This window comes from Danio rerio, chromosome 7 (genome assembly GCF_052040795.2).
Source record: "Danio rerio strain M-AB ecotype USA chromosome 7, GRCz13ab, whole genome shotgun sequence".
In the NCBI taxonomy this organism is placed as follows: domain Eukaryota; kingdom Metazoa; phylum Chordata; class Actinopteri; order Cypriniformes; family Danionidae; genus Danio; species Danio rerio.
The window spans coordinates 49,543,783-49,568,954 of NC_141027.1; the positions used below are offsets into that span (position 1 = coordinate 49,543,783).

Sequence of the window (25,172 nt, forward strand, 5' to 3'; positions counted from 1 at the left end):
GTTTCCAACGAATTCAGCGCAAAGAATTATACTTTTAAGGACTCACATTATGCGTTAATGCTGATTAGCTCAAATGAACATTTATTTGTTAGGCCTGCTTATAGGCCTATGAAATAAATAAAATAGTAAAAGAATAAAATAGTAGCCTATATTTGTCAGTAACAATAGTCCATTATTATTATCATATCCATTATTATTTTATTTATTATCCATTAATGTAAATTTACTAGCATATTATCCTACATATTTATTTTTTTAAAGCGACCATCTTTGCGCACGCATCTTTAAACGTTATTCGTTTTATTTTGTCTTTTTGTCTTCTTTATTTGAATGAATGATGGTCAGTCGCTGGCATGACGGTCTGGAGTATCTCTGTTTTCTTGCACACGACTAGATACGGACTAGAAACAAAAGCAAACAGGATTTGTGAGCACCGAGAGCTTCTGTGAGAGCACAAAGCCTCATTTGCAGGTGAATGCGATGGCACTCGCTTCGCCTTACGCCTTTAGCTGCCTTTGTTCCATTTCGCTTTTTTGGTGCCAGATGGTCATGGAAATGGGAAACTTCTTTAGAGAAAGGCTATATCTGGCGAAACACTGGCACTCTTCACCTACACCAGATGATGACGGCCGAAATTAAAAAAAAAAAAAAGTCCGAGTGATAGGTACAATTCGTTGATAATCTAGTCCTAAAGCTTAATTTTCATTTTAATGCGATTAAAAAACCAAATATCCTCGTTTTTGGAGTAGCCTGAAAGAATTAAATGATTTTCCGTAAATACAATTCTATTATCGATAATTTTATTGTTAGAAAGTTTTAACAATAATTGCACAAGCATTTGTTTTTTCGTATATCAAATGTAACATGCTATTTTACATTATTTGTTGCTGTTGCTATTCATAATTTTAAATTTTGGTATAATTTAAAAGTTATAATTATTCACACAAAAGTGATAACCTGTTATAAACTGATCAAATTAAACCAAATTAATTTTGATAAATTCGTATAGGCCTATATATTTTTTTATTTATAAACTATACGTAATATATTATATATAAATAAATGTATAAATAGCCTATATTTATATATAAATTATTTATAAGAACTGACTTGCAACCTATTCCCAATTTAGCTATGAAAGAAAGTTGTAGCCCTACCTGTGCTCACATTTCCTTTGGTCCCTATTTTGTCAGTGTAGTTTTTGTTCTCTTTTTTTTATTTCCATTAGCTTTTCCCCTATCTCAATGACATTATAAAGATCTGGCGTGTGGTGGTATCTATAGTAAATGTTATTCACAGATAGTGTGTAGGTAGGGGGAGGGGAGGCAGGTGGTTGGCGTGTAAATAGAAGGAGCCCATTTTGTTCAAGTCTTGGTAAGTGTTTCATTAGCGGGATAGCTGAGAGGGTGCTGAAAATGAAGGTCTTATGCGGACAAAGCGGGGTTCCAAGGGCACCTGCCTCCTTCATTATGGAAAGAAAATGGCATTTAAATCCTCCCTATAGGACGCAGCTGCCCGCATATCCCTCCCCACAAACACTGAGGGCGGAACAGCTGAGTCCCTCCTGTTTAGAGGCCAAACTCTCCTCTTTTTGTCACAGCTAGCAAAATGTTGACGCCCCAAAAGTGTAGGGCAAACATTTTTTTCAGTCGTTTACCCACATCCCATGATGATGCACAATAATGTAGCTGAAAGATTATAGCCTACGTGGCTTCCAGACGAACACACTTGAATGCGACCAGGTTAGCAAAAATATAATTTAATTTACACTTTGATTCAAAGGTACAACGTGAGCTACAGAATATATTTTTTAACAAACAAGGCTCAATAACATTCGTTGCATGAAATTGCAAACCAAACTTAAATAAAACACAACATAAAATATGGCCGAAACAATAAAAATAATAATAACAATTGCTGTAAATAATAAAGAGTAACCAACTATTATGAACATAAATAAAATAAGTTAGTATATTCAAAAATAAAACAAACACGTCTTGCTCTAGACTGTTTAGAGCACTGTGGTCTAGCCTTCTACACAATTATAACAGAAGAAAAGTGAAAATTGCACCGTTTAGACATTGTAACACTGCAACAAAGTCTCTGTTGGCAGAGCCATTATTGCTACATGAGTTCAGAGAGAAAGGGTCTCGTCCACTTCTTTCTTTCATCCGCTCTGCAGATAAACACAGGTGGACTGATGTATGTATAGTGCAAACATCTGTAAAGCAAAAAAAAATGACAATTAACATTTGTTTCACGGCAGTATCGGACAAAAGACATTAACGGAATTTGTTGTTCACTTACGACTTTATCACTTACGACTTTATTACAATTCCTAATAAGTTTATAACAGCTAGGCTATTCAAATCGAACTAACAATTGTTTAATGAGTTTAAACTATTAAACGGAGTGGATACTTACCATCTAATAGTTTTACGTGGCGTTACTTCAATGCTCGTGGATGTGCCGGCTTGAAGGTAACTGCGTTCATCCTGCTTCGACTCCACGACCCTCTTTCTTTTTGGGAAGAAGTCTGGTGGAAACCAAGGTTTTATGTCATTATTCATGTTTTATTTCACAGTTAATTAACAGACGAAAATCGTGACACTTCTTTACATATAGCCTAACTATTTAACGTTTCAAAGCATTTACCTGTAATTTGCGGCGTGCTGTTTCTGGGGCTCTCTGGGATAAGTGACCTCTTCCGTCTGTTTCTGAGGACTGAAGAACGAGCTGGTTTGGAGTTTAGTGCGCCAGAGATGTTCTCCTGGTTGGGTTCGTTGGGTCGACTTGGGACTCCCTCGGATTCTTGAGCTACCGGACTCCTGGAAATCCCGCAGTCGACAGTGCTGGAAGCGTCTCCTGTTGCGTTAACAGACGTCGCGGCACGAGCTCTCTTGTTTTGTACTTTATCCTTGTAGAAAAATGGCAAAGTGTCCTCTGAAATCGCCTCCCACTCGTAATCTCCAGGCAAAGGCGAGTTGGTCTCAAAGTTAAAATTCCACCGGCTCTGGTCTCGCTCGGAGATCTCCTGCAGTTTGCGTTTCATCTCACAGTGCAGCTCCTCATGGTCTACGGGTCCGAATAGGTTACGGCAGACCTTTGTGCGGGTGAGGAGAGGAAAAGTGCTCCGTGCAACATGACGCTCCAGATTGCTTGATACGTCCACGTTTGCCATGATGTCTAAAAGTCAATGCCGTGAGCCGACGTTTGTTTGGTTCTTGTTGTTTGTAATCTGTTTATATCCGTGCCGGTGGTTAAAGGCCAGCGTTTGCACGAGAAAAGGCCTCCGATTGGCTAGACAGACACCACGCCCTGTGTAATAAACCCCCCACCAGTATCAACAAAGTCACCTTCCCCCCTCTTTTAAGAAAACCACAGTCTGAAAATTACGACCCATGAAGGCCATGAATAAAGTGATTGTTTTCCAAAGAGAGAGAGAGAGAAAGAAGGGAAGAGAATGAAAAAGTTACAATGTTATAAATAATATATATTTTAAACAATGTATCATAGGCTACATCAAAGCAATACTCCTCCTCTATATTCGACATAATAGGCCAGTATAATATATACAACACAAATAATACAATTATTATAGTTATAATAATACAAATACAAAAATACAAATATTTGTATAGGCTATGGAATTATACTTATAATGTTTGAATTAATTTCTGCAATACCATATCTCAATCAAAACACTTGTCATAGTAGGTGCGTATACGTGTCTGGCATAATTTAATTGATAAATTATGTATAAATCATTTAAAAGTTTCATAAAGTTTTATAGTGGACAAAAATGGTTAAAGTATCACAGTATTGTTTCACACTTTCACTGACAGATCTTTTTTACTTCACCTAATGCCACACTGTTGTTGTTGTTGTTGTTGTTGTTGTTGTTTTAAGACAAAAAAAATCTGATAATTTGCATATGCTAAAGTTTAATTAAATTAAATTTAAATAAATTTCATTTTTGATGTATTATTTTTATTATTAATTTTATCACACTAAAACATACCCCCCCCCCCCCCCCCACACACACACACACACACATAATAATTCTCAGTATTTACATATAAAGCAAACTCAAGACACTCATTCAAACACAGCACATTATTGAAATGGCAAAACGTAATAAACTTTTTTTTTTATTTGCAGCATGAAAATAGAGAGAAACTTGATTGGTTTTATTTCTCCACGGGCCAATGTGCCAAAATATAACAAAATTAGCTTTCATTAAAATTTGTTACATTTTTAAGCCCCAAATAATAATAAAAGATGAAAACAAGTATTTTAGCCTAGGTAAAGGCGCTGTATGAGCAACTTTCTAATCATAGATTTGTAAAAAAGTAACTGTAGTAAAACATTAAAAGTTCAATAACAATATACCAAAATATATAAAGTGCTTGCATTAGCAGCCGAAATGATCCAAAACTGAAATGTAAATAAGGTCGCACAAGGTAAACCTGCAGCAGCTCCATGTCGATTCTGAAATGCGTGTAGTTAGAACTACAATTTAAAATGTGTGTGAGTGTGTGTAAGACTCTACTTTATGTAACAAGTAATTCATCGTATTGAAACTCAAATACCTTTTAAACGCGAAATCAAACTCCAGGCGTTTTATCAAATCCGCGCGATTCTGACGCAGCAGGGCGGTGTCCACCAATGGCGCGCGAAACTCAACCAACCAGGTGACTTGAGAAATGACGTCAAGCACATCCGCAAGATGGCCGAGCTGCGAGATATCCAGAGGGTATGTTCCTCAAGAAGGTTCAGTAGGCCTACACCACCATAAGACCAACTGCAAAACAAACAAACAACAAAAATATATATATATATAAAAAACAAGCTTACATGTTATAAAATTTAAATTATTCACATTAGACTATTTGTCAAGTTACACAAATAAGTTAGGCCTAAGTTACTTCAAACAAAGCAATCGCTGCACAACATAATTACTCTAAGTGAATAATATACATTTAAATGGTTATTGATAACTTCCACGCACATCTTTACAGCTTTGTCTCAGTAAGTAGATATCATTTAAATAATTAGATTATCCCTGTTACATACGTCAAACTCGTTTCATTTGGTGTCACCTTTCTACCTTCTACTGCCCTCCGAGGAAACAAACCAACTCCAAACGGTTGTAGATTTCTAGGACAGTCTTGTTGAGCCGCAGTGTTATTTTCCCCTAGGGGCTGCTGACACCTAGTGGCTGACATATGTAACTGCTGCTGTTGGACGTAGGGTTTGCATCACGTATTTCTGGACCTCCAGACAGCCCAGATGGTGGCCTTCCAACAGTACATTTCCATAGTTAAATCAAGAAACTATGCGCAGGTGCACCTTCTTTTTCTTTTCTATTCTTTTTATTTTTTGTCATTTATCGTTTCAGACAATGTTGGTTAACATCAAATAATTATTTGAGTCCACTGGAAAGAAAACATAATCTAAGTGCTTAAACATGTTATTTATTTGTAGCCTAACTAGGCTTTAAAAAAACATTATCATACATTTATTTTGCCAGAAATTTCCACTAAACACGTAGGTTTTTTAAAGGTTTTTTATAGAGTTTGTTGATTCATCCACTGATTTAATTAGTAAATTTAACACTTCACACCTAAAATCATAGTGTTTTTTTTTCTGACTGCTGACAATATTTTCAGATTGATTGAGTGATGGTAATTTAGTTATATGTTTAAAAATGAGATAAGCTGTCCAGCTGCTCATTAACGCAAATTTTTAATCGGCCAATCACATGGCAGCAACTCAATGCATTTAGGCATGTAGACATGGTCAAGATGATCTGCTGCAGTTCAAACCGAGCACCAGAATGGGGAAGAAAGGTGATTTAAGTGACTTTGAACGTGGCATAGTTGTTGGTGCCTGACGGGCTGGTCTGAGTGTTTCAGAAACTGTTGATCTACTGGGATTTTCACGCACAACCATCTCTAGAGTTTATAGAGAATGGTCCGAAAAAGAGAAAATATCCAGTGAGTGGCAGTTCTGTGGGCACAAATGCCTTGTTTATACCCGAGGTCAGAGGAGAATGGCCAGACTGGTTCGAGCTGATAGAAAGGCAACAGTAACTCAAATAACCACTCGTTACAACTGAGGTCTGCAGAAGAGCATTTCTGAATGCACAACACATCCAACCTTGAGCCGGATGGGCTACAGTACAGATGCAGAAGACCACACCGGGTGCCACTCCTCTCAGCTAAGAAACTGAGGCTACAATTCGCACAGGCTCACCAAAATTGGGCAATAGAAGATTGGAGAAACGTTGCCTGCTCTGATGAGTCTCGATTTCTGCTGCTACATTCGGATGGTAGGATGGTTAGAATTTGACATTAAAAACAAGCATTGAATGGATCCATCCTGCCTTGTATCAACGGTTCAGGCTGGTGGTGTTGGTGTAATAGTGTGGGAGATATTTTCTTGCCACATTAGTACCAGTTGAGCACCGTGTCAACACCACAGCCTACCTGAGTATTGCTGCTCACCATGTCCATCCCTTTATGACCACAGTCTACCATGTCAGAAAGTGTGAATCATCTCAGACTGGTTTCTTGAACATGACAAAGAGTTCACTGCACTCAAATGGCCTCCACAGTCAACAGAGCTCAATCCAATAAAGCACATTTGGGATGGCGTGGAATGGGAGATTTGCATGATGTGCGTGATGCTATCATGTCAATATGGAGCAAAATCTCTGAGGAATCTTTCCAGCACCTTGTTGAATTTATGCCATGAAGTATTAAGGTAGTTCTGAAGGGAAAAAGGGATCCAACCCGGTGCTAGTAAGGTGTACCTAATAAAGTGGCCAGCGGGCGTAGTCCTATCACTTTTACTAGATCAGCAATAAGAAACAATAATGCAGAACTTGACATTACCCATATAGTTTAGTTCTGAACATTTATGCAAATTAGTCCAAAAATGCTTATTTTATTACTAATTTGCATTGTTGGAAGCATTGTCACATTTATGCATACATTCAGCCAATCAGTCAGTTTTTGTTTAATTTGTTTTATATTAATCTGTTTTGTTTTAGCTACAACAGTCTTGCAAATTTAGTTTTTTTCCCTATGACTAAGAATTGTGAGCCTTCACATGTTGAAAGGGGGGAAAATAGCAGGTGAGCTACATTGGCTTAAATAATCATAACTTTTAATTGGATCAAAAAGCAGTCAAACCTAAACCACACACTTAAAATCTGAAGTAAATAACCAAATGGGCTGTAAGGAAGCACACATACAGTACGGTAATTTCATTTTTTCTAAATATTTTTTCCTGTTTTATGAATGCTTATGTTGTAGATAGGAAGAAAGGCAGGTGAATGGCCGGACAAAGCATCATTTGTTTAGGGAGTGGTTTTGTCATCATAAACCTCCAGATTCACTTCCTGGTGACACTCTAGAGCTGCTCAAACCTGTAGTGGCCTAAAAAAGCTCAGAGCATCCGAGAGCAAAGCCAACATCCAGATATGCTTGGGAATCAGGACACCCCTCTGGTAAGTCAACCCTTTCATCCTTAAACAAGACAACAGAATGCAAACAAATCAGTTCTCTGAGACTGTTAAAAATATATATGCAATGTCATGAATCTCTTTTCACTTGTTTTGCATTCTGAGATTGATACTATGATCAGCCATGTACAGATTTGGTAGAAATCTGTTAAGTTTAGTATGTAAAAGTATTACATTCTTGTGTTGTTATACTATTATATTACTATTATTATTGTTATTATTATTATTATTATTCACAAATTTCCACTATCTTAGATACTTCTGAAGGTAATGATTTTAAATGTGTTTATTGTTATTAAGTGGTACAGTTAAACAGAATAAAGTGTTCAAAAACTTATTAGAGATTAAATGATATGGTCATGTCTTGGTAAAATAATTATATCAGACCACAAAATGATTGCCTGGGTCACCAATTTTCTTAGCAGGTTTAAATGGGAGGTTTTATTTCAGATAAAATGTGTATTTCAGTTGGAGCTCCCCAGGGTGGTGTATCATCTCTGTCGTTATTTATTTTCTATACAAATTCTTGTTTAAGTTAATTTAAAAATAGATATATCGTAAAATATGCAGATAAGACCGCTTTGGTGAGCCTTTTAACTGAAGAGGATGAAGAACACAGGCCTGTTCTTGACTTTTGTTTATACTGGTGTGAAAATTTAAACCTCCTAAACATTCCTAAAACTAAGGAGATTGTTATTGAGAACACAAAGCAAAACTCATGCCACATTAATTATTGAGCAAATTCAGTCAGTAACAAATTATAAATATTTGGGTAAAAAACTTAAGTGGCATGTATGGACTAACAGAGAATGTCTTTTGATTTTGACAACACATTGTTGATCATGTTTTAGAGTGCTTTTATTAAAAGTATTGCAACATTTTGTGTGATCAGTTGGTATGAAAATGTTTCTGAGGCCCAGAGTAGGTCACTGGGGAAGGTGGTAACAACAGCCAGTAAGTTGTTGGAAATAAAACTAAAGATCATTGACAGTATATACAAAGAAAGAGCACTAAATAAAATCATGATAGTTAATGATTGTCATCCTTTATCATACACCTTTCAATCGTTATCATCAGGTCATCGATGTTGTGTTCCCAGGTGTGTAAGAAATAGGAAAAAATATAATTTTTACCCCAAGCAATTAAGTTTTTAAATTCCTCTTACCTTAGTTGATGGCTAAAAGACTGGATATTTATTTAAAGTAGGGGTACCATGTTTTTAAATGATTTATAAGTAAGAATTATTCGCCTTTTGATATTTCTCTTTTTTTATATATATTTCCCAAATAAAGTTTAACAGAGCAAATACATTTTCACAGTATGTCTGATAATATTTTTCTTCTGGAGAAGTATTATTTGTTTTCCTTCAGCTTGAATAAAAGCAGTTTTAAATTTTTTAAATCCATTTTATGGTCAATATTATTAGCCCATTTAAGCTAATATTTATTCTATAGTCTACAGAACAAACCATTGTCATACAATAACTTGCCTAATTACCCTAACCTGCCTAGTTAACCTAAATAACCTGGTTAAGCCTTTAAATGTCACTTTAAGCTGTATAGAAGTGTCTTAAAAAATATCTAGTAATAGTAATATTATTTACTGTTATCATGGCATGGTTATTAGAAATGAGTTATTAAAACTATTATGTTTAGAAATGTGTTGAAAAAAAATTATCTCTCCGTTAAACAGAAATTGGGGGAAAAATATATATATATATATATATATATATATATATATATATATATACACACACACACACACAAATTGTGAAATGTCAGAAGTGTCTCCTTAAGGGTATGCTGCAAATTAAATTTTTCTTTGAGGACAAATAAAGTTAACTAACTAACTAACTAACTAACTAACTAACTAACTAACTAACTAACTAACTAACTAACTAACTAGTAGTTTTATATTAAAGTAAAATTCTATTGTCAGAATGTGTATCATTGTTTAATAGATCTGTTTCCTCTGGTCTCTAATGCCATTTTTTTCTGTGACCTTTAATGCAAATGATGGTGTGCTATGCAGTCTATGGCATTTTACCCATCCTATCCCCTAGTCAAATCATGGGCAGCACCCAGACCTCTTCACACACCCTCACACATCAGTCACGTTTGCATACAAGTCATTTGTGCTTTTCAGTAATCGACACCTGAGCAAGTTCAGCAATTATTATTTAAGCCATGTTTTCATACTCTTTTTTTATTTATAGCTCAAAGGCTATACTGCTTTCAATGAATGCTGATTGGGAGCAATTGCGTGATCACTGATCAAACCAGATTGTATCTCTTTATAAAACAATTCCACTGATGGCAGCTATTGGGAATCTGGAGGGCTGGGAAGGGTTGAAAATGCCTGGAGCAGGTGTGCAAGTGATCTCATGGCATTCAGACAAAAACAAATTGATTGAAAAGACATTAATCAGCTCAATCAAATCTGATTACATCAAACGAATGCTGTTGGCTACTTGAAATGTTTATGTAGCAGGTACGCCTTTGTTCTGACTGCTTTTACTATGATTCTTTTGGTTTGTTCCTCTTCAACCACACGAGTCAAACTGACCTCCAATCACTTTTGACCAGAATGCAAATAAGCTGTTTTCAACTGCATAGGAAACTTCTGTTGATCACAGATTTTGCCTGACATTAGTGTTCATTATAAAATGCCTAATTTTACAAGGGTGTTTTTTATATTTGTGCATATTTCTGTATTCACAAAAATATGTATATGTAGTCTCTCAAATTATTTCATTTTATTTTCTCGTTGAACTAAAGGTATAAAATACATCGCTTGGGCAGCACCTTTTCACAAGTTACACTTTAGTACTGTTGTGCATGCTTTACTTACTTTTAAAGGCATAGTTCACCCAAAAATGAAAATTCTGTCTTCATTCACTCACATATCACTTGACCCAAAGCTGTTTGAGTTTCTTTCTTTTAATAAACACGAAAGATTATATTTTTTATTAATAAACCAACACTCACTACTCATCATTCACTTGTCACAAAACTGCTTGAGTTTCTGTCTCCTGTTGAACAGAGAGGAAGAAATTTTTTAAAATACTGGAACCTAGAAACCATTGACTTCCATAGTATTTGTTTTTCTTACTATCGATGTCAATGGTTACTACATTTTAGCTTTCTTAAAATTGTATCTTCTTTTATGTTCAGCAGAATAAATGTATAATGCTGCGTTCACACCAGATGTGGAAAAGGCGTTAAGCGCAAGTGATTTACATGTTAAGTCAATGCAAAGATGCGAATAGACATCCTGTGGTGGGATACGTACGAATGAGGCGATTCACGCAAACGAAGCAGTGTGAGTTCATCGTTTTGCACAATTGACATGCTTAACACACCTATCGTGTGTTTTCCACGCATTGATCGAGTTTGAAAATCTATACTTCAGTGGACTTTCGCAGTGCATTAACCAATCAGGAGCTTGCTCTTGTGGGTCGTGATTATGACGTAGCACCTGTTGTAGGTGTCCCGTGAGAAAATCCACCTGCCACCACCGATAACAGTTCATCAAACTCAGAGGAACTCAAGGCTCAGTCAGAAGCTCCGCTGAAAGCTTCCAACATCCAGGTATAGGTTTTGGAGGAGTTTATAAACTCACAGAGCTGTGTGCACCTCTGAATGGATTTAGTGAACTCAGACTCAGCTCCAAACGAATCAATGCTGTTTTTCAGACTTCATAAAGAACATAAACACAGCTCTACTCTCAATAAAATCCATGTTAGCCATTTAGCAATGAAACTAGAGTCTCCTGGCAGACCATGACTCAAATCCGCGTCTATTGTGAAGTGAAGTTGATGCACGAATGAAAGCGGATTTGACAAGCGAATAATGCGAGTAAACTCAAAAAGTATGCGCATCTATTTACGCTTGAATAGCATGATTTATCCGTATATACCGCGTCTAGTATGAACACAGAATAAAGGTTTGGAATCACTAAAGGTAGGGTAAATAGTGTGTAGGTTTTCATTTTGGGGTGAACTGCCCCTTTAATAAACCAATATTAACTCTTTAGGTGCAAACTACCATGCTAAAACTGGGAAAAAAAACTGGGAAATTGAAAAAAGTGTTTTCAATACTTTACAAATGAGGTTTAAGTTCACCATCAACATCAAAATCAACATTTTCTCAATATAGGTAACATTTACCTTGACAGTCCACATTTCACTAACTGTAACTTTGAAACTGATCATCCAGACCCTCTATTTTTTCACCATTCCACGATTGCTGAATCCAATGCTAAATCATCAAAACGTCTTTTTTTTTTTTTACATTTTGTGCGATCCTGAAAAATTATTAATGTAAACGCAAAATAATCACAAAAAAGTAAATATCTCATAAAACATCAAATTCCAAACCATATAATCTTATTATATTTGTTTCAGTTTGCAATTTATTGTTTTACATGACTTTTAGACGCAGCGCATGTGATGAACTTGAGTGTCTCTTGAAAAATTACGTCTCACCTGAGACCTCACAATCATTAAACTACATAGGATTGTGGGCGGGGGAGTTTTCAGCCTGTGCAGTAAGCTCGAGTGATTTACATGTGAAGTCAAAGCAAACATGGGATTAGACATCCTGTGGCATCCATTTTGTGCTTTTGACCCGCTTCAGATGGCAAAAGACAGTGTGAGCAAGCATCTAACAAACAAAGCAATAGAACAACTAAATAGAGATTGGTTCACGATTGATGGCCGCTAGACGTGCCCCAATTGAAGGATATCATTTGTGCTTTACATGTATGGCTGGTATTATGATGTGCGTCAATTAGATAAATTATTTAGTTTACCTGTTTCCCTGTAGTTAATGAGAGATTCTTTGCCACTGACAAGTTTTACGGCAACTTGTGTTAAAGATATATTATGGTAGGGGATGCTCTAACGCATATCCTAAGTGAGTTGCATGTCAGATGCTCCAGGGAGTGAAATCTGAGAAAGAGAAAGTAAGATTGTGGTTAAAAATAAGAGTTATACAACCAAAGTTGGCTTAATCCCTAACATTTTAGATCTTTGACACGCTTTGTCAATGTGTCAAATTGCACACCTAACATACTGTAGTAGGCTAGCTGATATGGTAAATAAGATTTATAAATATATAAAAATTATATATATTTATTCATTTTTGCATTTTGATTCTCAAAATTGTCCACAAATTTCTGGAAATTGTCACCACAAAATCAGTCAATTAAAAAAAAATCATGAAAAACTAGGGGGTCTGATTATCATATAGTAATCATTAGACTATAGCACTATTTATAGTAACTCTCTGCTTAATATCTGCTATCATTTTCATAGACCCCTATAGGAGACATTGTACTTCCAAAAAGTTACTTTGCAACTATATCAGCTTTTTCCATTAACATCGATCTTAAACCTTACCCACTAATATACACAAGTTGTGCGTTATAATGTAAAAAAAATAAATAAATACTTTTAAAACTTATTGTAAGTGTTAATGTGTTACTTCATTGCTGACTCCTTATATATTCCAAAAAATTGAAATGAAATTTTGGTTAAACACATTGGTTTCCCAAATCATGTGTGTCTTTTACCAGAAGGGAGGGGGTATTTACATGTCTGTAAAGAATGAAAATCAAAACGGCTTCTGCTTTACATAAAGATTTACAACTACCTGAAGTACCTCACTGAGCAGAACCTCAGCTCTCAAGGCTGCATTTGACAGGACGTGATGCAGATGTATTGTAATTCTGTCTCCAGGGGGTGTTACGGCAGGGCAGGAGGTGTGTGCAATGTGGGGAACTGATGTACGAGTCCCAAGGATACAGGTGAGACTAATGGCCCCACTTATCACCACTTAACATGTAATACAAACCAGAATCCTTGACCTTTTGTGTCACTGTTTGCAGTTCTCTAGTGGGATGTCGGTGTTACACCCCACTTACACAGTCTGTTGTTAGTATGGTCGAGAAGTCCAGTGAGAGATTTGATAAACAGATGGCCGGGCGATTGGGAGATATTGATTTTACTGGTGTCAGTCGAACCAGGGGCAAGGTAAAAAAAGAACATATATATTTACAAAATCACAGCGCTTGATGAGTTAAAGCATGTGCACGTTACTAAAATATTTGTCAGTATAGTTCGTAAGGGTGACCAGCTCCACGGATCCAGCTGAGATCTATCAGATTTTGACTAAGCAGTGGGGTCTGGCTCCTCCTCATCTGGTGGTGGCACTGATGGGAGGTGATGAAGTTGCTCAGCTTAAGCCCTGGCTGAGGGACACACTCAGGAAAGGCCTCGTGAAGGCAGCACAGAGCACAGGTGGATAATTTATTGGTCATTTAAAACTAAAATCGCAATCAGCTTTCGTCACAAAACTCTAACACTTGTCCTGCATAGGGGCCTGGATCCTCACCAGTGGTTTGCGCTTTGGCATCACTAAGAATCTGGGTCAGGCCGTAAGAGACCACTCTCTAGCGAGCACTTCCCCAAAAGTGCGAGTTGTGGCTATTGGAATTGCCCCCTGGAACATGATTCAGAACCGAGATCTGCTGCTGTCTGCAAAGGTGAGAACTGCCCGTTCAAATGAATTCATTATCTGACCTAAAGATTTTGAGAAAATGCTGTAGAAATTCTTTTGATTTTAATTCCATCACCCAGTCAATAGGCCTCATCCACCAAGCATTTTTCTGAAACTAATAATTCATTTTTATTCACTAATGTTTTCTTATTTGGAGTTCTGGGCTCTATGCACAGCTAGTGTTTTCAGCCTATGATGAGCTTCCATTGAAAGGTTTATGTGACTTTTTTCAATTTCATTCGGTTCCTTTTACAGCATTGATGTTGTATTGTAATTAGAATATAATCAGTTAAATAGATTTAAGCTTGCATTTGGTTGTTAAAGCATATAAAGAGACCAAAGACTGTTTAAATTCAGGCATCGCCATTGATAGCGGTCTAGCACAGAAACATTGAAAATACTGGGGTAAAATTAGTTTCCATATTTTAAAGACATGCTGCAGAAAAATACAATTTAATGCAGAGCTTCTTGTTTGGTTTGATACCCACTTTATATTGTATCTCAATCATGCCGTGAAGATCACTGTTTTTTTTATCACCTCTTAAATGCAGTGATTCTGCATGGTATGACAATTCACCAAAAGCCCTGGGGCTGGCTGGCTGAAATTAAAAAGCTATGTGCATATACCTCATAAAGTACAGAATCTGCAAACACTCCAGATTAGTTATATGCATATTTAAGCTTTAATAGTTTGTTCAAAATGATCAGTTATATCAGTTTTGTTCATTTTGTTTAGAAGAAAATTATTTAATATTTTGCTTCAGCCTGATCATCCAGCAACATACCCAACCGAGGATCTCCCATATGGCGCTGTGTACTCCTTGGACTGCAATCATTCACATTTCATCCTGGTGGACGAGGATCCCAAGAGACCTGGAGCCACTGGAGAGATGAGGGTCAAGATGCTCAAACACATCTCTCTGCAGCGAACGGGATATGGGGGTGAGTTGAGATGCATTTCAATCGTCTCTAAATTCTTTTTGTGGATACTTATGCGATACTTTTTGAGATACTTTGCAAATTTGTATTTGTTCTAACAGGCACTGGCAGTATAGAAATACCTGTTTTGTGTCTTCTGGTTCATGGAGAGCCAAGGATATTACAGGTCCCGTTTATTGAAAATATATCTAATGCATTTGAATGAAGATTTAATTAATCTCGCTGTCTGATAATATGCATGTTTTTACAGAAAATGTACAAGAATATTCAGAATTCAATTCCCTGGCTAATACTGGCTGGCTCAGGAGGAGTAGCCGATATTTTAGTGACCCTGATGGACAGAGGATGCTGGGATGCTGATATTGTTCAAGAGCTCTTGATTAACACCTTTCCTGATGGTCTGCACAGCACTGAAATCACTTCTTGGACCAAACTGGTAACAGACAACCTTTGTTTTACAATTATTTTTTTTTAGACTATATATAACATATGCATTTGTTTTATGTACAAGACCTTTCTGTAAATTATATTTGTTTTTTCCATCAGATTCAGAGAATATTGGACCATGGTCACCTGTTAACAGTGCATGACCCAGAGCAGGATTCAGAACTGGATACAGTAATTCTCAAAGCTCTTGTTAAGGGTAAGCAACTATCCAGGCTTAGCAAAATTCTAACAACCCTCTATCATATCTTTCTCCTACTTGAAATCATTAAGGAGCGCTATACACTGATAAATTAAAACAACACAGAGTAATAATCAAATACCATTGATTAACTTCCTAACAAAGCCACTTACTAAGTTCTGAGTTGATTACAGTAGATGACAAGCAATCAATCAGTTCTTATAATCAAATGAGCAGGAATAGCATGAGTGACTTTGAGCAAGAGCTTGAGTGGCATTGACAAGGCAGTGGGGTCAGACTTTTTGTGAAACAGCAAGGCTCCTGTCATCAGTGGTGAGAATTCAGTGGTTCAAGGAGAGAAACACCACACACCGAAGACAAGGTGTCTGGTGGTGGGGCATATCAAACAAAAGCTATCCCATCTGGTCTGAGCCAACAGAAGGTTTATTGTAGCACATGTCACAAAATTTTAATGGTGGTTTTGGGAGGACCTTGTCAAAACACAGTGCTTCACACTCTGCTGAGTATGAGCATGTGTAGCTGCATACCAATCAGTGTCCCTGTGATAACCCCTGTCCACCATCAAAAGTGGTTACAATAGGCACACAAATATTAAAAGTGGACTTCGGGCCAGTGAAACAGTCGCTCAACTGATTAATTCCATTTTCATTTACATCACATGGGCGCCTGTGCTTGTGTGCACTGTTTTGACACCAAAGGGTTTGAAGAAGTGTGATGCTGTGTTTTGCATGGGAAACCATGCGTGTAGCCATTTTTCCAAGTGTAAATGTGATACCCTTCATGCCAGTGGTGTTCCCTGGTGGAAGTATAGCCTCTTCAACACAGTAACACACACTGCAATGTAATTAAGATCATGGTGAAGATCAAGGTTCCCTTGGCTTCCAAATTCCCTAGATCTCAATCCAGCTGTGCATTTAGGATGTACTGGACCAACAAGTTCAATACAAATCGACTCCATATTGCAACCTACAGTTGAAGTAGAAGAATTATTCGCCCCTTTTAATTAGAATTTTTTCTTTAAAAAAAAAAATCCCAAAATGATGTTTAACGGAGCAAGGAACTTTTCACAGCATGTCTGATAATATTTTTTCTATTGAAGAAAAGTAGTATTTTTTTATTTTGGCTGGAATAAAAGCAGATTTCTTTTTTAAACCATTTAAACCATTTCAATATTATTAGCCCCTTTAAGCTATATATTTTTCCGATAGTCTACAGAACAAACAATCATTATACAATATTTTAATTACCCTAACCTGTCTAGTTAACCTAATTAACAAAGTTAAGCCTTTAAATCAGTGGTTCTCAAACTGTGGTACGCGTACCACTAGTGGTACGCGGGCTTCCTCCTAGTGGTACGCGGAGGAATCGCCAAATAATGAAAGAAACAATTAACACTTTTAATCCTTTGATGCGTAATATAACATCCATGTGATCAGCATTGTCTGTTTTGTGAAGCGTACGATCACAACGCTGTGCTTAGAATGTTTATTTTAGAGCATTGTGTCATAAGCTGTTGAAAATCAATTTCCGAAGTTTAAGAATTGATTCTGAAGCGTGATTTGACTGACATGAAAAGTAGCCAATCACAGTCGACCTTTTCTAGTCGCGTGAAACGTAAGGGCGGGACAAAGGCTTTCTGTGTTGCAGAGACAGAGAAAACAACTTAAAAACAAATGTTTTGTTGGAATAATGCTTCTCGGATGTTTTCACTATAGAGATGTCTAGCAGAGTAATTAAACCGCGGACATATTTCCTGCCTTTTTGATGATCTACATACACGTTTCGCTCTCCGACAGCCAGTCGACTCGCCTCTGACCTGTCACTCCTCTAAATACATTCTGAATGGCGGCGCGGGAATGAAGGTATTGCGCAATTACTCATTTCTGCAAATGTGGCGAGTGCTTTATTTTAACACGAGAGAGCGCATTCATGTACGCAAATCGCTAAAACAGATATGCGAGCTCTTAAATAGGCTTTTTTTCAAATGAACTGCAAGTCCTCTCATGATCGCCTGTGTGCTCAGATTGAATACAATCGCGATCTCTCCACTATTAAAGTAGACATTATTTATCTTTATTCCTTGACTAAATTTAGTCAAAAGTATTCAAAGTTATCAAGTATTTAGAATTAGATTGATGCATGATCGATGACAATGCAAATGGTCTTGTTGTCATGCAAAATGTAGTGTTGTCATATTTCAAATACCTCAAGTAAAATGAAGTCATTTGTTTTATTTTTTTTACTGACAGTGTACTTGTATTTTTTTTTTGTATTTTAGATTAAAGTCAAGTGTAAAATAAAATCTACATGTGATGTACAGCTATTTAAGAAACAAATTTGCCATATTGTAAAGAAAAATAGTGTAAAATATGTAAATAAAAGGCTAAATTTAAATATTTTTACCATATACTTTAATTAAACCTTTCAAATCTTGAAAATATTGTTTAAAAAATGAGCAAAAAGTGTCTCTATGGCCTTAAAGTTTATGTGGTAGTTTTACCAGTGCTATTGAAAAAAGATTAATTGTCATGAAAGGAAAAATCGACCACACTTCCTTTGTTAGTGCAAATTCCTATACATGTAGCTTTGAGATTTAAGCAATTAAACCATTCAATCAGGTTTACACTTAAAAAAAAAAGTGATTTCATAATGAAAATCTGATTATTTTTTTTCAAAAGTAACCAACTAGTACTTTTTAAAAGAGTACTTTGTACTTTTACCTAATATTAGTATTATTTACTAAAATTTGTGTTATTTTAGCAGTGTAATAGTATTTTTCCTTGAGTACAAAAAAGATTTCACAAGCATTAAGTGCAGGTTTATTATATTATTAATATATGATTAATAAATATTATTATTATTATTAATGGTTTTTATGTGTATCTATTCCTATGCAATGTTTTATGGGTTGCTGAGAATACATTTCAGGTCTTCAATACATAGCATGTCAATCTTGAAAAAAAATAGGTGCTGGAATTGATTTTCATTAGGCTGTGCCTGTATGAACCCTGTAATATGTACATTTAACATTTCAAGATTTGTCTAAAAGTGTATGAATATGACATATAGCCTATATTTATGAGGTCCAAGCAACATTTCCAGCTTTTGATGAATAGGCTATTATGAATACTTTAGATTTAAGTGCAGCAGTTTTCTTTTTACTTTTTAAGAACAGCGCTATTTTTTATGAACCTTTAAAAGCATATTTCAATTTAAACGTTTTTTTTTTTTTTTTTTTACCTGCAAGCACAGTTAATGTTCAGACTATTTAAAATGTTTAAAGTGACTGACAATAATACATATTCTTAATAATAGGAATTAATCTGCATCGTTTTTAAACTGTGCACGCCTGTAGCTGCTTAATTAGGCCCACAACGCTATTTTTAATACTGGTTAAAAAATAGTGTCGTAAGGTGGTACTTGGAGAGACAATTTTTTTCTAAGGTGGTACTTGGTGAAAAAAGTTTGAGAACCACTGCTTTAAATGTCACTTTTAGCTGTATATTACTTTCTTGAAAAATATCTAGTCAAATATTAGTTGCTGTCATCATGGCAAAGATAAAATAAATCAGTTATTAGAAATAAATTATTAAAAGTATTAATGTTTAGGGTTTGGGGAGGGGGGGTGGGGGTTATAATTCTGACTTCAACTGTTTATGATTTGAATGGTCTGTTGCTAATATCTTCAGATACCTCAAGACACCTTTAGGGGTCTTATAGAGTTGATTTAATATAGGTGGGAATCACCAAAGTCCGCAAAATACAATATTATCACACACAAAAAAGATGTCTCAAAATTGTTGCAAACAATTTATGTGTTAAATTTAAACAAACAAATTACATTTAGTAACATTCAACTTAATTTGTTAGTTTCAATTCTACCCAAATAAATTGTTTACAACCACTTAACTTAAAGAAATTATTAAATCCAAGGAGTCATCTTGATACATCATTATACAATATTATTTCAATTTCTAATGGAATATTATGCCATATATTGTAATTTATTACCTTTTTTTAATCATGTTGACAAGGCAAAAAAGAAAACAAAATAGTTCTTGCCTTTAGTTTTATTGCATTTGAGCTAAATGAAATTTTCAAGCAAACTGTCAAACACTTAAATGAAAACCTGTCATAAACGTTTTAAACACCTTTTCAAGATGCCATTACCTTTACTTTATTTTAAATTGCTGTGTGCTAAAAGTGACCCCACTCACCAAAAACAAGTTTAACACCACCATCTAGTAGACTGTAAAGAAATAGATTTTATTATTCAACCAAATAGTATAAAACAATATTGCTGATATATTGATATAGCTTTTAGTGTATTTATATAGTATTATAGTGGAAAATGTCACAATACCATGTTGTATCAATGTTTTGGCATCTAGATGCGGTTCGTCATTATATTAGGCTGGCAGTCATAATATTTTGACTCATCTCTGTATTCCTGTATAATGTTGAAAAGTTTATAATTGTGTTGTCTTTTTGTGAGCTCAGCGTGTAAGAGTCAGAGTCAGGAAGCGCAGGACTTCCTGGATGAGCTGAAGCTGGCCGTGGCCTGGAATAGAGTGGACATCGCCAAAAGTGAGATCTTCAGTGGAGACGTCCAATGGAGTGTGAGAATTTAACTATTGTTCATTTAAATGTGTATAATTTGCCATTACTTACAGCAGGGAAAGTATTGAACATGACAGTTTTTTTTTCTGAGAATTATATTTCTAAAGAAGCTGTTGGCTTGGAACAAAAAAAATCTGAAAAAATGAGTTCGGTGTAATAACAATGATATGACAAAAGGAGAACATACTTTTTTGGTGATCACAGCTCCTCTCATATGGAGAATGAAGTCACATGAATTGCTCAGTTGTGATTTTTTTCACAAACTTCAACTGGGTGTAAAAATCTTGATGGTTCTGTGGGTCTTGTCTATCAAATTTGATCTTTAATTAGTATTTTATATTGGATTAAAGTCAGATGATTGGCTGAGCCATTCTACAGCTTGATTTTCTTTCTATGAAAGCATTTGAGAGTTTCCTCGGCTGTGATTTGGATCATTGTCTTGCTGAAATGTCAACCTTCGTTTCATCTTCAACATCCTGATAATGTTGTACTGAAGCAGCTCATATTCATTTACAGTGATGAAGGGCAAAGAGTTTCTGAAGAACTACTAAGAGATTTTAGCTGGTCTCTGGGCTTTCACTGCCTTTCAACACCTCCCTTTCTTGATGTGTTCAAAACTTTTCACTTTTTTTCTGTGTCATTGTATTTTAATGCACATAACTTAATTCGTAATCTCATTAGATTTGTTTTCTTTGCATATATGGATTTCTTTGGTTGTTACCAACACCTGGGAAAATTTAAATCAACGGCACCTTTAGAAATATGATTTCTGCCAAAAACGGTGACGTGTTTAATACTTATTTTCCCCGCTGTATTTTGGATTCTCATTCACAAAATGTCTTTATTCTCTTTTAGGCACAGGACTTGGAGGAGGTCATGATGGAGGCACTGGTGAATGACAAGCCTGACTTTGTGCGACTTTTTGTTGATAACGGTGTAAACATAAAGCAATTCCTGACTTATGGCCGTCTCCAAGAGCTCTACTGCTCTGTGTCTGAGAAAAACCTGCTTCACACTCTGCTCCTGAAAAAGAATCAGGAGAGACAGGCTCAGTTGGCCAGAAAACGAATGTCAGGAAACCCCAACAATGAACTAGGTGACCGCAAATTTCGTTTCACCTTCCATGAGGTCTCAAAAGTCCTCAAAGACTTTCTTGATGACACCTGTAAGGGTTTCTACCAAAAACTTCCAGCGGTGAGTAAAGCTTTACAGTGCACTTAAACATAACCCAGTAGGCTGCAGTATGGCTATATGTGATCCTGGACCACAAAACCAGTCATAAATGTATTTTTTTTAAATAATAATAATAATGATAATATACTTTATTAATGACAGCCCTACAAAAGGTGAGTTTTAAGTAGCTTCTCAAAACAGTCCAAAAAAACCAGCATTCCTAATGTTTGTAGGAAGAGCATTCCAAAGTTTGGGTGCACGGTAAGAGTATGCCCTACTGAGACGTGATAAAACCATGGACAAGTTATTCAGTATCAGGCCTTTAGAGGAAAGGACATGTACAGGCTATATTTCGAAGAGAAAATGCTGTTTTAGTTAAATGTTAAAATGGGACTTCAGACTAAGCTGCGCATCAAGGAGAAACCAAGATTTTGCGCATGCGAAGATGGTGATAAGACAGACTCATCAACTGTTAACCGAAATGTATAACCTTTGACGTTAGAAGGAGTGCCAATGAATAAAATCTCTTTTTTTGAACTTTTCAGTTTAAGATAATTATGTCACATCCAGGCTTTAATTTCAACTAAGTAAACAATGACATTGATGCCGATGAATTGGGAGAAGTGCTAATATAGATCTGCGTGTCATCGGCATAGAAATGATATCCGATTCCCAATTTTTCACATTATTTGACCAAGAGGCAACATGTAAATACTAAAGAGAAGCGGACCAAGTACTGACCCCTGGGGGGCATCATGACATAAAGACACAGTGTGTGATCTGTGACGCCTCACATAGATAAACTGTGAACGTCCAGAAAGATAGGATTTAAACCAACTTAACATGTTTCCATTTACACCAGAATGTGCAATAAATAGTATAGAAAAATATTTGGCCAATATACAATAATTACAAATTCTGGAATCTGAGGGTTAAAAAAGTCTAAATACTGAAAAATTGGCTTTAATGTTGGACAAATCAAGTTCTTAGTGATGCGTATTATGAATCAAAAATGTAATTTTGAAATTTACAAAATATCTTCATGGAACGTGATCTTTACTTAATATTCAAATGATTTTTAGCCATAAAAGAAAAACCAATCACTTTGCCCCATGCAAACTCTATTTGACTTTTGCTAAAAATATGCTCATACAATGTAAGATTTAGTTTTTGTGGTCCAGAGTCACATATTACATGTATTTATTTCAGGAAAGGATGGGAAAAGGCAGACTTTTCCACAGCCAGAAAAACCTTCCAGACATGGACAGACGATGTGAGCACCCTTGGAGAGACCTCTTCCTTTGGGCTATTCTGCAGAATAGGCAGGAAATGGCAAACTACTTCTGGGCCATGGTGGGGGTTTTTTCATATTCATAAACCAAGTCAATTTACATGTTCCCAAATGGTTTTTTAGACCTTATAAAAAGAGGTGCTTTAATTTATCACCAATCATTTTCAACTATCACAAATGACCTCAGCATTGTTTAAAGATCAAACTTTATATGGGTCAGTGAGCCAAGAACAATTTGTGTGAACAAAACTGCTGAGAAGCTAAGAGTCAATATTAAATGCTTAAGGCATTCTTGTGGTACACGCTTGTGCATATTTTAGTACAATGCATTATTGTACATCAGTGTTTAATAACCCTTTGTGTGTTTTAGGGCCCGGAGGCAGTGGCAGCTGCTCTGGTGGGCTGTAAGATCATGAAGGAGATGGCCCATCTGGCTACTGAAGCGGAGTCTGCTCGCAGTATGAAGAATGCCAAGTATGAGCAGTTTGCAATGGGTAAGAAACACACCACTACCAGCCACAGACTCAGTAATGACAGAATATACTGTATATAAAGTCAAACCTGAAACTATTTATACCTCTGGGTGATATAAATGGTATTGTGGGGTCTTAACTCATGGAGAAAATACATATTTTCCTTCAAAGCACAATAGAAGGGCTGTTAAACAAAGTAGCTGATCATTAACTTCAGTAACACTGACTATTGATTTTATATTGTATAGACAGGAATTCAAAATACAAAAAAAAAACACTGAGAAATTTGTCAGAATATATTCTATATTAAGTTTAGATGGATATAGTGTAAAATTAAAATGTATGATTGACTATTAAGTCAAATATCCCTTCAATTTGAAATAAGATGTGGTGTTTATTCCTAATGTCTATCTTGACAGATCTTTTCAGTGAGTGTTATTCAAACAGTGAAGACAGAGCCTATTCTCTTCTGGTGAGGAAAACGTGCTGTTGGAGCAAAGCAACTGTCCTTAATATCGCCACTTTGGCAGAAGCCAAATGCTTTTTTGCTCACGATGGAGTCCAGGTTACAGTTTTATTCAAATTCTCACATCAAACCCCTCTACCAGTCGTATGTCCATGATAAACCTCACATGGATTTTGTTTGCACAGGCCCTGCTGACCAAAGTCTGGTGGGGAGCCATGAGGACAGACACCTCCATATCTAGACTCGTGCTTACTTTCTTCATCCCTCCCCTGGTTTGGACCAGCCTTATCAAGTTCAAGTGGGGATGATTTATAATTCTGTATAATGCTTTATAGTTCCATATGTGATGTTTTTTTTACCCCTTTAAAGGGGCAGTTGACTCAAACATTTAAATGATGTCCTTAAGTGCTCACCCACATGTCTTTGAAAATACATAAGTGCTTTGTTCATTTCCAGGAAAACAATTGAAATTACAATATTTGGGATGAAATCTGAGAGCTCTTTGATCCTCCATTGACAGCAATGGCCATGAACTAATTAAAGCCTAGAAAGACATCTAGACTGTCTTCAAATGTTTCTCCAGTTATTAAAAAAGGCAAAGAAACTTTTCATGTATATCCTTCTGCTACCATATAACCGGAGTAGGAATTTTTTAAAACTCTGTTTAGACAGTTGTATTATTAAAATAGCCTTGTTTCATATATTGTGCCACGGAGACGCAGTGGCGCAATAGTGCTGTCCTCACAGCAAGAAGGTCGCTGGTTCGAGCCTCGTCTGGGTCAGTTGGCATTTCTGTGTGGAGTTTGCATGTTCTCCCTGCATTCGTATGGGTTTCCTCCGGGTGCTTCGGTTTCCCCAACACTCCAAAGACAAAGATCAGCAGTTTGACACAGCGCACACCCTGAGCTGATGCTGAAGAGATTGTTTTTGCTCACAAAAATATTTCAATTGTGGAATACTTAAACCCCTAATGACACTTGGACTTTTTTGACAATGATTTTGGTGTCTTTCTGTTTCTTGAAGATTGCATGACCCTTACTGTCTGTGTATTATAAGAGAGGTCTTGAATTTTATTCAAAAATGTATATTAATTTGCGTTCTGAAGATGAACTAAGATCTAACGGATTTGGAACAACATGAGAGTGAGTAATTAATGACAGAAATATAATTCTGGGTGAACTAACCCTTTAACAGGCAATGTATCAGCCTACCTTTTGTGCACAGGTTATTATTAAAGCAAAAAAGTTTAGAATTTGCTTAGAATCAGTAACACAATTAAATTGGTCAACTATTTCTTTTGAGTCTCCATCACATTCCTTGTACTTCAATATGTGTGACAGTCCAGAGGAACAAGTGAGCAAAGATGAAGGGGAGCCGTTTGCTGAACTGGACAGTTTGGAAACAGAACAAGCACTGTTACTCACAGACGGGGATCCTGTGTAGGACTCTATTTCATACTGAAATACATAAAAA

At 36.1% G+C, this 25,172-nt stretch overlaps 2 protein-coding genes across 3 annotated transcripts in view; one reads left to right on the plus strand and one right to left on the minus strand.

Moving 5' to 3' along the window:
- Positions 1 to 1,745: 1,745 nt before the first annotated feature.
- cdkn1ca (cyclin dependent kinase inhibitor 1Ca) lies at positions 1,746 to 3,235 on the minus strand. The gene is given in 3 exon segments (NM_001002040.1): positions 1,746 to 2,221; positions 2,425 to 2,536; positions 2,656 to 3,235. Coding segments are annotated over 3 exon segments (639 nt in total). The 5' UTR covers positions 3,182 to 3,235; the 3' UTR covers positions 1,746 to 2,220.
- Positions 3,236 to 7,413: 4,178 nt separating this feature from the next.
- The window catches only part of trpm5 (transient receptor potential cation channel, subfamily M, member 5), a 32,757-nt gene continuing 14,998 nt past the window's right edge, over positions 7,414 to 25,172 (plus strand). The window contains exons 1-16 of one of the 2 annotated variants that reach the window (XM_087259521.1): positions 7,414 to 7,516; positions 13,272 to 13,339; positions 13,421 to 13,565; positions 13,652 to 13,832; positions 13,911 to 14,077; positions 14,856 to 15,033; positions 15,132 to 15,196; positions 15,281 to 15,466; positions 15,577 to 15,673; positions 20,177 to 20,295; positions 21,152 to 21,490; positions 22,679 to 22,822; positions 23,131 to 23,254; positions 23,653 to 23,798; positions 23,885 to 23,997; positions 25,040 to 25,138. In XM_087259521.1, the coding sequence (XP_087115647.1) occupies positions 7,490 to 7,516; positions 13,272 to 13,339; positions 13,421 to 13,565; positions 13,652 to 13,832; positions 13,911 to 14,077; positions 14,856 to 15,033; positions 15,132 to 15,196; positions 15,281 to 15,466; positions 15,577 to 15,673; positions 20,177 to 20,295; positions 21,152 to 21,490; positions 22,679 to 22,822; positions 23,131 to 23,254; positions 23,653 to 23,798; positions 23,885 to 23,997; positions 25,040 to 25,138 (2,198 nt within the window). In that variant the 5' untranslated portion in view covers positions 7,414 to 7,489. Of the gene's footprint in view, positions 7,517 to 13,271; positions 13,340 to 13,420; positions 13,566 to 13,651; positions 13,833 to 13,910; positions 14,078 to 14,855; positions 15,034 to 15,131; positions 15,197 to 15,280; positions 15,467 to 15,576; positions 15,674 to 20,176; positions 20,296 to 21,151; positions 21,508 to 22,678; positions 22,823 to 23,130; positions 23,255 to 23,652; positions 23,799 to 23,884; positions 23,998 to 25,039; positions 25,139 to 25,172 lie in introns of those variants that run through there. The other variant, NM_001128239.1, reaches the window with a different exon arrangement.